This window comes from Dysidea avara, chromosome 6 (assembly GCF_963678975.1).
Source record: "Dysidea avara chromosome 6, odDysAvar1.4, whole genome shotgun sequence".
Taxonomy (NCBI): domain Eukaryota; kingdom Metazoa; phylum Porifera; class Demospongiae; order Dictyoceratida; family Dysideidae; genus Dysidea; species Dysidea avara.
This window is the reverse complement of record NC_089277.1, coordinates 2534493-2546745: the sequence shown is the minus strand read 5'-3', so window position 1 is coordinate 2546745 and position 12253 is coordinate 2534493. Positions and strand designations below refer to the sequence as shown.

General features: G+C 37.3%; 1 protein-coding gene across 4 annotated transcripts in view; it reads right to left on the bottom strand.

Annotated features, from left to right (window-relative positions):
• The window catches only part of LOC136257317 (proto-oncogene tyrosine-protein kinase ROS-like), a 51098-nt gene that overhangs the window by 25938 nt on the left and 12907 nt on the right, over positions 1 to 12253 (bottom strand). The window contains exons 33-46 of one of the 4 annotated variants that reach the window (XM_066050447.1): positions 11864 to 11975; positions 11649 to 11818; positions 10931 to 11041; positions 10321 to 10450; positions 10202 to 10270; positions 10056 to 10149; positions 9687 to 9881; positions 9537 to 9631; positions 9397 to 9489; positions 9194 to 9295; positions 9004 to 9138; positions 7001 to 7222; positions 6682 to 6850; positions 6419 to 6615 (exon numbers count right to left, since the gene is read on the bottom strand). The exons of 2 other annotated variants lie outside the window; for them this stretch is intronic. In XM_066050447.1, coding sequence (XP_065906519.1) covers positions 6577 to 6615; positions 6682 to 6850; positions 7001 to 7222; positions 9004 to 9138; positions 9194 to 9295; positions 9397 to 9489; positions 9537 to 9631; positions 9687 to 9881; positions 10056 to 10149; positions 10202 to 10270; positions 10321 to 10450; positions 10931 to 11041; positions 11649 to 11818; positions 11864 to 11975 — 1736 coding nt within the window. In that variant the 3' untranslated portion in view covers positions 6419 to 6576. Of the gene's footprint in view, positions 1 to 6418; positions 6616 to 6681; positions 6851 to 7000; positions 7223 to 9003; positions 9139 to 9193; positions 9296 to 9396; positions 9490 to 9536; positions 9632 to 9686; positions 9882 to 10055; positions 10150 to 10201; positions 10271 to 10320; positions 10451 to 10930; positions 11042 to 11648; positions 11819 to 11863; positions 11976 to 12253 lie in introns of those variants that run through there. One more of the 4 variants, XM_066050449.1, reaches the window with a different exon arrangement.

Below are 12253 nucleotides of genomic sequence, written 5' to 3'. Positions count from 1 at the left end.
CTCAATACTCCAGGTAGTGTACCTACTCCGTTATATGCTGCCCACATATCTGACCACACTGTGGTCTCTGAATCTATGTGATCAGAAATGATCGGCAATACAGTATAACTGCATCTCTCTGGTCTACAATTTCCATGTACCCCAAAAGTAGGAACATGGCCAATGTCCACCATTCCGAACACTCACACTGGGGGCAAAGCATGACCATGTTTATTCTGCAATTTAAATTGCATTAAAAAGTAAACATGTTCTTTAGACTTACCAGATTAATTGGGCTGTATATTGTACATCATATTATAGTACATAAATATACTGCACATGGTATATACAGAACTTTTTGGTATAAATAGACTGTTTCATTCTACTGTATTTGTGACCAAATTTTGGAAAATCACCCATATGGGCGTGCATGAAATAATTAGAATTTTCATGTTTAGTGAGTTACTATTATGTGCAGAGCAGAACTATAAAAAAATTTCTAGAATTTTCTCGTAATTCAAGGCATTGAGAATAGCTTACAATCATAAACAAGTAGGTTTGCACTATAAAGCTTGTTATTTGGTCATTAAATATTTTAAGTGTCAAATGCACCCATATGGGTGATTTTCCAAAATTCAGTCACATTTTAGAGCTCTAGGAAATATGCAAATGTAGTCCATCAAACAAAAGCAAAGGGAGTTATTTAGGGAAGAAAAACTAATAAGCTTTAGCCTACTCAATGGAATGGTATGCAGAATGCAATGATGTTGAAACACAATCAGTCTGAAAACTTCCTTACATTCCAGTACACTAGTACATTTATAGGCTATAGTCACAAAATGATGTTGTGAATAATTCTGCAGCTAAAAATGGTAAATTATGTTGTCTTGGAAATAGCTATTATGTCTGTGATATAGAAGGTAGTGTCTAATCACTGGACTTGACTACTGACACGAAACACTTTCAAGCATAGCTTAATGCATTGCATAATGTAGCTACATATATCAGTTCACATTGGCTTGTCCCCATCATATTCACCACTCAGTACGAAATGTTAACTAGTCCCTTAAGTGTGCAGTAACCCCACCACTCAAAAATGTGCAAAGCCAAAAAGAATGCCAATAAAGTATTTCAGCGATTAGCTATACAGTATAAAAAATTATAGCCATGAACTTTATTATTCAATCCAATTGCAATTTTCAATTTGTTATTCAGAAATGCTTATATATCAAACAAAGATTTTACTATCTTGAAAAGATCAAGATTTTTAGGAGTCATTTCAGAATCCTTGGAAATGCACTTCAGTTGTCAATGTCATGTAGCTAGAAGCTTACAGTACCTTCCCTTGGTGAATAAATACAGACTCATCAATCTGTACTATCTGTCCTGGACCACCTAATTTTATGTCAGGTCCATTGACTAAAGTCCATGAGAAAATATCACAGCACCACTGATAAACATTTATGCCCATCTTTTTGTCAACATTCACATCTCCAATGGCTTGTGAAAGACTTCGTTTTGTAGCCCACGAGTAGACTAGATACATCAGTTTATTTAGTGGGCATCTTACACCTATAAGTAAGTTAAACATAGCTATAGTCTAGCTAGCTACTAGCTAAATTATAAGACTCAACTACAGCATAGATTGTTAATCCCACACTGTGTGGGATTAATAATCTATGGCTACAGCTACAGCAATGGCTTCCCAGAGTGGTTAGTGATGGAGCTTTTAACAGCATTAATTTGATGATTGTAATCTTTGAAAAGTGACATGATACAGTTTTTACTATGGCACCCAAATACTTCTGAATTAATTTTCAGCAAATGGCCCCTAACGCTAAAATTAATGCCTCATTTTAGAAGCCTGCTATATGATAACAATTCTATATAAAAGCACTAAAATAATTGGGTGTTCATTTCAGTCTTTGCACAAGGTCTGTTGTAGTATCATGACAATTATTTGATAGGCTTGGTAGCACAAAGACTTTGGCCTTTGGTTTTATGTGATTTTGTAATAATATGGGGGAGGGAAGCTTTGAGGTAAAATTAGTCATGATCAATTGCAGAGGCAATACTATTTGCAATTATGACAGTGTGATTTCCCTATAGTATTGTCTCTGCAATTGATCATGACTAATTTTACCTCAGTCCTCAAAGCTTCCCTCCCCCATATTATTACAAAATCACATAAAACCAAAGACCAAAGTCTTTGTGCTACCAAGCCTATCAAATAATTGTTATAACACTACAACAGACCTTGTGCAAAGACTGAAATGAACAGTGGATTATTTTTGCCTCAGTTATATACTGTATAATTATACTAGCTGCCATTTATCCCTCAGAGTTGATTCCCCTTATTAATGGTGTAGATCTGAACTTGTTTGTGTCCCTCCCCTTGCCAGCTTCTGGACCCAACCCCGAACTGGACAGATATCTGAATTGCCAATGTATGCATCATGTTTGGGAATAATCCGGATAATTTGTCATGTAGGTACACTTACACAATCCAGACTCTTAGTTAAGGTCCCAAAGTATCTCTTAGTACATAAACTGACCTGGAAAATCAGGACACCTTGATTACTTAGTACAGATACACTCCATGTCTGTAGTGCATTCACAATGTATGCTTTAAACTTTGGATTTGCAAAGTTGTCCTTGTGGTACAAAGAATGATGTATTATTCTCTGTGACAACTATATGCTTTGAAGTATTACAATATTCTCTGTGCTTTGATGTATTATCTTGGCAGGATACCTACATACATATCTTACAGGTTGCTACAAACTTCACAAATAAATTGCATGCTTTGTGGGTTCCTAATGAAATTTCAATAATTCTTTTGAGATTTATTGTGCATGGGTGTAAGTTGTACAAACCTTTGAATGGCCATTTACAAAAATAAGATGATGTTTACTTTTAAATTTGAAAATTAGTGCATTCATACCATTAAACTGTTGTCATGCAAAACTTGTGTATACATGAAAATACCTCATTTCATGCATACAATATTAAAGTCTAGTTGTACTGTGTTAACCAGCTGGTCACTGGTTGTGCAGGCAAATGTCAGGACTGCCTTATGCTGGTCGAGACTTCACTAGGGGCTAGGCTAGATGCTGCTAATAATGTAACAGCGTGATCTCTCAATAGAGACCAAATAAGGAATTTTTGGTCAAAAGTTTGTGACCTTTGTGCACAATTGAAATAGTTGGTGTAACCTACTGTGGATACTGTGACCCCATTCATTTTATCACAGAGAAGCCACACATTCAAAGAGTGTGTTACCATATATAAAAGGAAAGAGAAGTTGACCTACCTTTTGATTGGTTCATCAATAAGTGTCTTACAGTGAGTACTGTATCTTCATCTGCTGTATAACCAAGAGTTTATAATATACAATAATAAATTATTAAGGAAGAGTATCAAACTGCCAATATAGCCTGTACAAACACACTGAGTAAAATTAGACTTTTGAAAGCTTTGATCTAACTGACGCACAAGTCAGTTGTATCATAAAGTGATCTTCAGATCAGACAGATCAATAAGCCATGATGTTGCACTTTGTGTGTAGGTATTTCGATCACTTGATTTCCACATCGATCACTTGATTTCCACATCGTACTGTTTATACATACCATATGTTGAGCTGAGTCCTGAGAAAACAGCTAAAAATGAAAACAGAAATTACATTTCATCCAACTAGATGATCAGTAAAGGTGTCAAGAGCAGACATGTAGGGTTCAGCTCTATCACAAGCTTGCAGCTTGGTAACAGCTGGACTGTATTTTATGACTTCCTTATAGGAAATGTATGGTATTGGTCATAACTATTGTACCAGATATTTAAATGAAAACATCTTGAAGCACATTTAGTGGATCAAGCAGTAAAATAAGCCAAATAACAACTTGAGTTGTTTATTTTTGAGGGAATTTTCACAGGTGGACAAGCCACAGCAAAAACCAGCCCATTAGCATTTGTACTGTTTTAGGTGGCTGTGTTACATAGAATTCATATAATTATTGTTTAACAGGTATGGGTATAAAGGAGTGTGTAGTCAATTCATTTATACAGGCTTGAAGTTTCTTGCATGATTTTCTATGAAGAGAAGAAATTCATCATGAGTATTCTTTCATTTGCTTATTATACAACCTCAAATTGTTTCATACTTGATCTATTAATGGCAAAATGATTCGTGTAATTACTATGTATTTCAGATGGGTATCTCCTCACTAAACAACCAATCTTTGTATTAGTGGCCACCATTTAAAGGAATGACATCCTATCTGAAAATAGAATCTTTGAAGTGGTAGATACAATGAAAGCACATGTGAAATGGACATGGTATTGACAACATGGTATCCCATAGCAACAGACAACATGGTATTGTGATAACTAAGAAGTCCATAATTCTAAAATTGTGTATGAATGTTAATACGTTTACAAGGAAAGATAATAAATAATTCATCTTTGGTTAACTGAAAGTTTAGTTAGCATTGACTGGTCTGTGCTAGAACATGTGTTTGGAATAAGATGTGAATATTCCAGTACTGTTAAACTTTTCCAATTTCAACTAGTACCACATTGAGATCCAGTACTGGAAATTGTTTGAAGGAGCTTTGTGTGTATGTGTCTCATTATCCATTGTGTGTGTGTTGTATGTGTGTGTTGTGTGTGTGTGTGTGCGTGCGTGCGTGCGTGCGTGCGTGCGTGCGTGCGTGCGTGCGTGCGTGCGTGCGTGTGTGTGTGGCATATATAGCCAAGTGGTTAAAGCATCGGCCTGGTAATTGAAAGGTCCAGGTTTGATGCCCAGTTATGCCAATTTGGTGTTGTTGTTTCCTAATGAGCAGAGCAAAACTGTTTACTCACATTGCTCCAGTCTACCCAGCTGTATACTGGGGACATGGCCAGTAGTCATCTGGGGAAGCAGCCACCCAATTGTAATTTGTAACATCAATGGGTACCAGGTGTTTACTGGGGAAGCAAATTCCCAAATGTCCTTGTCTTGCTTAGCAGTGTTGTGGTCATTGTGGAATTTTGGGTTCACGACCTCTCTCCGTGAGACCTGGACAGTCATCCTGCAAGTTACTAGCCCTGCCCCAGGAGAATTTGCCTACAAAAGGCTCAAGTGCCTGTGTGGTGCACAGGCATCCTTTGCTAGTGCTGGTTTGCTGGGCAGCAACAGCTGTGTCTCGCATGGCTGCCGTAGGATTTGTGTGTAGTGAGGTAGCATAGCCAAGTGAGTAGAGCATCGGCCTGGTAATTGAAAGGTACCCGGTCGATGCTTGGTTATGCCACTTTGGTGTTGTTGTTTCCTTGAGCAAGAAACTTTCCATATATTGCTCCAGTCTACCCAGCTGTTTAAATGGGAACTTGGTGGCCTGGCGAAGCAGCCCACCCAGCTTTAACACTTGTGAGACATGATACAACCTCCTGTGGGGTATTAGTCCTGCCTCTGGAGGATTTACCTGCACTGACTCCTAACACTTGAGTAATGCACAGAGGTCTGGTTTACTGGGTAGGCATGTTAGCTCAGCAACTGAAGGCTTTGCTTTTTGTGTGTGTGTGTAGTGTGTTCACCATGCTTGTGGTGTGTTGTGTAGTGTGCATACATGTGTGTGTGTGTGTGTGCAACTTTTAGTGTGCAGTGTGTGTGTGTGTGCACGCGAAGGAAGTGTGTGTGTAGTGTGAGAAAGAGATGACAAAGTCTTCAATGTGGACAACAGTTGGGGAAATTGATTGATAGCCCATAACACAGCCACCTAATAAAGCAGTAGAGAATTGCTGGCCTCTCATGTGATGATGAAGGTGCTAAATAGTGAATAGTTATATAGAATTGGAGTGGCCTTTTGACCTTTGTGTAGTGTGTACTGTATTGTGCCAACCATCCTCCTTTGCCACAATCAAAATGCTATGCCATAATTGATACCAGCAAAAGGTCAGCAAACAGGTGAATGTTTCACCAATTTTAAAAAAACTTCCAAATTTCTCCATGCACAAATTGGCAAAATACCAGTATAACATGTTCAACCTTTAGTCAAAAATATATTTTGTATAATTATAGTACACAAACTCACCACTATGACTGCACAAATCATTTTTAAAATGGATACTACTCTAGCATCAATCTTAATGCATAGTTTCTAGTTAAGAGGATAATTTACCTGGTCTTTCTATACAGGTGGTCACTAAGACTGTTGTCTGACCATAACTATTAAGACATGATGTGATGTCACAATACCCACAGTAAATGTTGTGGCTGTTCTGTTAGAGTAGCTAGTTTAGTGTGCTATGGTGACTGTTCTATTAGAGTATCTTGGTATGTTTCTCATCCACCTTTATCTATTTCTGAGGTGATATCTTGTGCTGTCAAATTTTTGTTCCTGCTCTTAAAGGGGTCTTCTGGAACCCTGGAAATTAAATATAACCAGTTCACTGATACACATTACAGTACATAACATGCGTAGTTTAAAATGTCAACATCTATAGTGTACAATAAATTAATAGTTGACCAGTTATTTACAGTCATAATGACATTATAATGAGTGGTTATGTTATTGTAGCTGTTAAATTAAAAAGATATCCCTATTAGTATGGTCCTTGTTAAAATGGTCCAACTTCTCTGAACCCATTTTGATCTTTCTATTAACAAAGAGACACAAGACAGGTTACATCATGAAGTATTACTAGTTGAAGTGTGTCACTTACTGATTCTAGCAAGTTATCAGTACTATTTTGTATGATGATTCCATTTGGTGCACACTGATGAAGACTGGCCCGGTGTCTTATGCTATTCATCAGTCGTGAGCTCCTCGTTAGTGTTGCTATGCCGGTTGCTATGAATGATGCTCCAGATCGGATAGATGATCGAAGAGACCTATATATGGTAATGACCATTTATAGAATTGATATGACAGTTAACAGTATAATGAGTAAACGCATGATTTCTAAAATACATGGGTCCTTAAAAGGAACACAATTTGATTAATTTTTGCTGTCTTACTGGTACAGATACTAGTAACAATACCTTCCACTGCTAACAGTGTTCCGGTAGGTCATGTTAGTGGTGGACTGATCATCACCATATTCATAATCCTCTTCACTCTCCTCCTCACTATACAACTGATCTGATATCATACTACCTTCTCTTGTTAGTCTATCATGTAGTCTTGTTAATGTGTCCACTGTTGTGCGGAACCTTGGTCGATCCTCTGGACGATGAGCCCAACAGTTCTTCATTAACCACCAGCTGTAAAGATATTAATTCAATTTTTAAGTTTTTAGTAGCATATACAAAAGTTATAAACCTAATAAGTACTATGCAATTATATACAGAAGTATACTACATAACCACTTTGTCTATCGTTACAGTGAAACCTGTGTATTTAGGATACCTTGTGACTGACCAATGGTGTCCTGATGTTTACATGATAAGGGATACTTTGGGACCATTACCAAGTGTCCAGATTATACAGGTGCCCTGATTTTCAAGTGTCCTGATTAACAGGTTTCATTGTAATATTATAACATGTTATGCCTAATAGTGTAAGAGATAACTAATGTTGTTATTTGTGGTGTTTAGTTTGTTTGCTTTGGTAGCCTGTTGTTGAAATTAACTACATTTTCTGCTTTGGGCTATACAATCCTGTCAATACACATCACTACTGATTGTATCTCCCAACTAATTATGCATTCAGTGGAAGAAGAGGTTAGTATCCTTGGATTAAGGAAGCAAAAGTGCTTGTAGTGAGAACCAGTGCATTGTTGTGCCTCTTGCTTTAAACAGGTGAAGTTGTACAGATGTAAAATGTCACATCAGTGTGAAGTCACCTCAAAATAACAAAAGATTTATAGAAAGCTATCTACTTGCTACATATTAATTTGGACAGGGGAATTGATCAGGATGTATAATACTGTATGACAACAAATATTGACGAAGCTAATATTTGGCGATTTGGTATAAAATTGCAGTTGGCGAAATTTTAATTTGGCGAAATGCTCTCACTGAAAAATTGGTGAATGGCATAAGTACGATGCTGTACTGGCTCGCTTTGAGTACTGCTCCAATTTCTTTCGTAGCCGCACCCACTTGCAGGATTATTTGCTGTCTGTAGGCATACTCGCCCATTTATCAATGGCTGCACACGAATTCATGTCTGCTGCTGTCTGCAACCTTACGTGAGGCCACGCCCACTAATCGAGTATGATTTTTAGTCTAGTCAGTAAGCCACACCCATTTGCATGTGTGGAAACACGCTAATTTACCAGTTTCAGCAGTATCCACGAAGGTTTGTAAAAAGACCTACTTCAACAACTGCTTGGCCCAAGGTTTATTTGTATCTGTTTAATGTGTTTGTTTATGTGAAAAAAAATCATCAACGAGTTTAAATATATATATATATATATATATATATTGACGAAATTTAAATTTGGCGGATTAGTGACGAATCGCCAATTTGCCAAATTTAGTTCACCGCCAAATTTAATTGATATACGGTACATGCCTGGAATAACTGACTGTTGTATTAGATAGAGTATTTGACTGCTGTGTCACTACTAAGAATCTGCCAGTTTTATTAGTTATAACATCATGGTCAGACAAGTAACCTCTAAATTTCTATGAATAGTACGATGACTAAATTAAATTGTGAGAATTGGGTTGGAGATAGGACATGCAGTGCACAATAATATTGAATAATTATCAACTTTCTACAAGTCTCAATAACTACTAAACTAGCAAACAATTGGGTCAGTGGGTGTTTACATCAGTTTTAAGAGTACCCATTAAGCATGCAAAACAGCATTTTTAGTTATGTCAAGAAGCTCTTACAAAACAAGTGAAGTACAAAGTTATTAATCATGTGTGAAGCACTATTGACCCTAGTTTGGTATTACAATTATTGAAACTCACATGAAACACCAAATTGTATTATGCGCAATTAAAAAGCAAGTGCAATACATCCTAAACTGAGAAAACTGTCACTTGTTCAGTGTTCACCCACAATTTAATTCATTCTGTAGTCAACTTACAGTTTAGGATGACAGTTATCTGGCCTATCACATCTTCCTCCTGCTATCACAAACTGGAACACTTCCTGATTACTACGAGCTGGATAAGGTTGTCTACCCAGTGTAGTGATCTCCCATAATAAGATACCATAAGACCTGAAAATGAGAGGAGGAGTGGCTACTAGCAGTGTGGGTGAGGCTAGGTGCTCACCAGATGTCACTGTCCACTGTAAATTTGCCATCTAGTAATGACTCAGGAGCCATCCACCTCACTGGTAACAATCCCTGACCTTCCTTACGATAATAATCTGAACTGTAACATGTACAAGATCACACTTCAATATGACTGTTATATTAGAGTAATTTGTCACAAACACTGACTGTACTATTACAATATACAAATACAACACTTACTGGTAGACATCTCTGGCAAGTCCAAAGTCTCCGATCTTTACCACCCGGTCTGGTCCCTTACTGGATACTAGACAATTTCTGGCAGCAAGATCCCTACACCACAACACAATAATACTAACACTAGTACAGGTTGATACTACCTGTGTACAAAGTGTTGAGTCTCCAGGTATCTCGCTCCATTAGCTACATCAAGTGCTATCTTGACCAGTTCAGGAAGTGTCAGCAATGGAGGACCCTAATCACAAGACGATATTGTAAACTAGTGATGGCATATCACTATTACTACTGACGTTCTCCTGACGTGCTCCTCTCAGAAAGGCCAACAAGTCTCCAGCCTCCATCAACTCCAATATTAAAAAGAAAGGATTACTATCCAGACATACTCCTAGTACTGGTAACACGTTGGGATGGCTGAAGTTGCTCATTACTAAGGCTTCAGACAGGAAGCTTCTCTTATCCACTTCAGCTGCATTCTTCTGTAACATCTACAAAGAGAAACCACATCAATGCACATCTCCAACAGTTGTGGAAGTTATTATTTTTAAATCTTGGTGGTGGCTGAATGCTTTATTAGAGTAGTTATGTTTGGGTATTACTTTATTCTAGGGGGTAAATCTTATGAATATAATTCAAAGCTTATACATTTCATTGTATAGTACCTTAAGTGCAACATGATGAGTACCACTTCCTGGTCCCATTATGTCTTCAGCAGTTCCAGCCCACACTTCACCAAATGCTCCACGACCCAACTCCCTAAACAACAAACATGTAACAAGACACCTTGTGATATAATGTGATGACTCACTTATCCAATGTGATCTTTTCACAGGGAAATTGCCGCAGAGTTTCAAGATCTTCTTCACTGTAGTCACACCTACACAGACATACTAACACCCTCATACAACAACACGCACAGTAACATACATGTACAAATCATTGTTGGCCATTCTCATTTGACTCATTCGAAGAACTCGTAACTCATTGTTATACGGCAAGTCAACACGGAAATCATAGAAGTCCATTTTGGTTGATCTGCTCCGGCAGCAACAAGCTGCTGATAGTGATGTGATGAAATTACTATTTGACATTGTAATGAGGGAGTGATGGTCATGTGTCACAGGTGTATGGTGACCTCAATGTGTTAGTAAACACATTGTAGTGTTTGGGTTAAAAGTAGTTGTGTTGCCAGAGTCTTATATAGGTTACTAAGAATACTACAGTATGTATAAACTAATAGAAGTTAGATCTTTGTACAAATCATGTGTAAGATTTATTGAACTCAAAATCCAGTAAGTAGATTCGAAGAACATTCAACATGGCTTTCTTATCTTGGAATTCCCTATGAGTTATCTATAAAGTAACTAAAGAAGAGCCTGAATGAGAAGCCACTTCAATGTCACTTCAACTATCGACCACTCCAACAAATTACTGAATGGTGTTATAAGAATCTTTAGTAAGGTGTTAAAATTAAACTAGCTAAATTATTGTTTTAGCACCATCTTCACGACACATGACCAACCTCAGCTACACTTACTAAACAACACCATGATGAGCACTATTAGGAATATTCCAGCCAAGATACAAGCTATAATAATACCAGCCATTACTCCACCACTAATCCTTGATGATGATGATGATGATTGAGCTGGAGAATGGAAAAGATCTCACATAATTACTCAGACAGGAAAAGTGTTCACCTAACAATTCACAGATTGAATGGCTTAGCTACGTAACACATTCAATGCAAAGAGCAATACACAATTCAATGACAATTATTGACTTGTTAATCCTCATTGTTATATAATCACCTCTATAGTAGATAAACTGATAATAATCATTGTTGAAAGCTTTAGTTAAGTGAAGTAGAAGATTAATTTTACTAACTGAACTACATTTTGTATCACTTCTCACAGCTCTATAATACAGTGAAGATCTACCCTCAACAACTCTATTGTGTGCTCTAGATCTCCCATTCAAAACTTGTAAGAAAGCTAAACTAAAAATACAAGAATTAATACGAATCTTAACATCTGTAAAATAGCTCCAACCAGGCATGCATTAAAGAAGCCACAATAACTAGGTACTAGTTACAAACTAAAGTATGTTATTCATGATAAGTTGACAATGTTATGTCGGAATTTCACTGCCCCCTACTCTGTACAAGGTATGCTTGTATGAACTGACTGGTCTAATTCAGTAAACTTGTCTGCAGTTAATTGTATTTAACCTATCAACAATACTACATGACTTACGAGATGGTATCATGAATGGTACTGGGTCAGAGTATTCACTTGATCCAATACTGTTGATGGCCCTAACACTAATGTTAGCTCTTAGTCCATTAGGTAGCATTAGTGACATCAGATCATATGTTACAATATCAGCCAGGGCTGACAAGTTAGTCATATTGACCACACCATCACTAAATGGACCACATCATTATCATGATAACAAGACTGGTACCCACCTTATGATCCTTATCACATAGTTAGTGATCTCCTCTCCATTATCAGTTGGTCTGTTCCATATGATAACACTACTGTTAACTAGTCTAACTACTGGTACATCTGGTACACCATCTGTGGAGAAGGTGATGTGTCTTATAATAGACAGAATACACTAAGTAAGAGTCTTTACTAATTCCTTTCTACATGTTTGTGTGTGTGTGTGTGTGTGTGTGTGTGTGTGTGTGTGTGTGTGTGTGTGTGTGTGTGTGTGTAGTGTGTATGTGTGTGTGTGTGTGTGTGTAGTGTATGTGTGCACTATATACAAAAGATATAATAAGGATATGCATCATGACTCGTAATCACTTAAGTTGTTCATGATAAACAGAAATCTTTGAGAAAGTTCCAAGGAT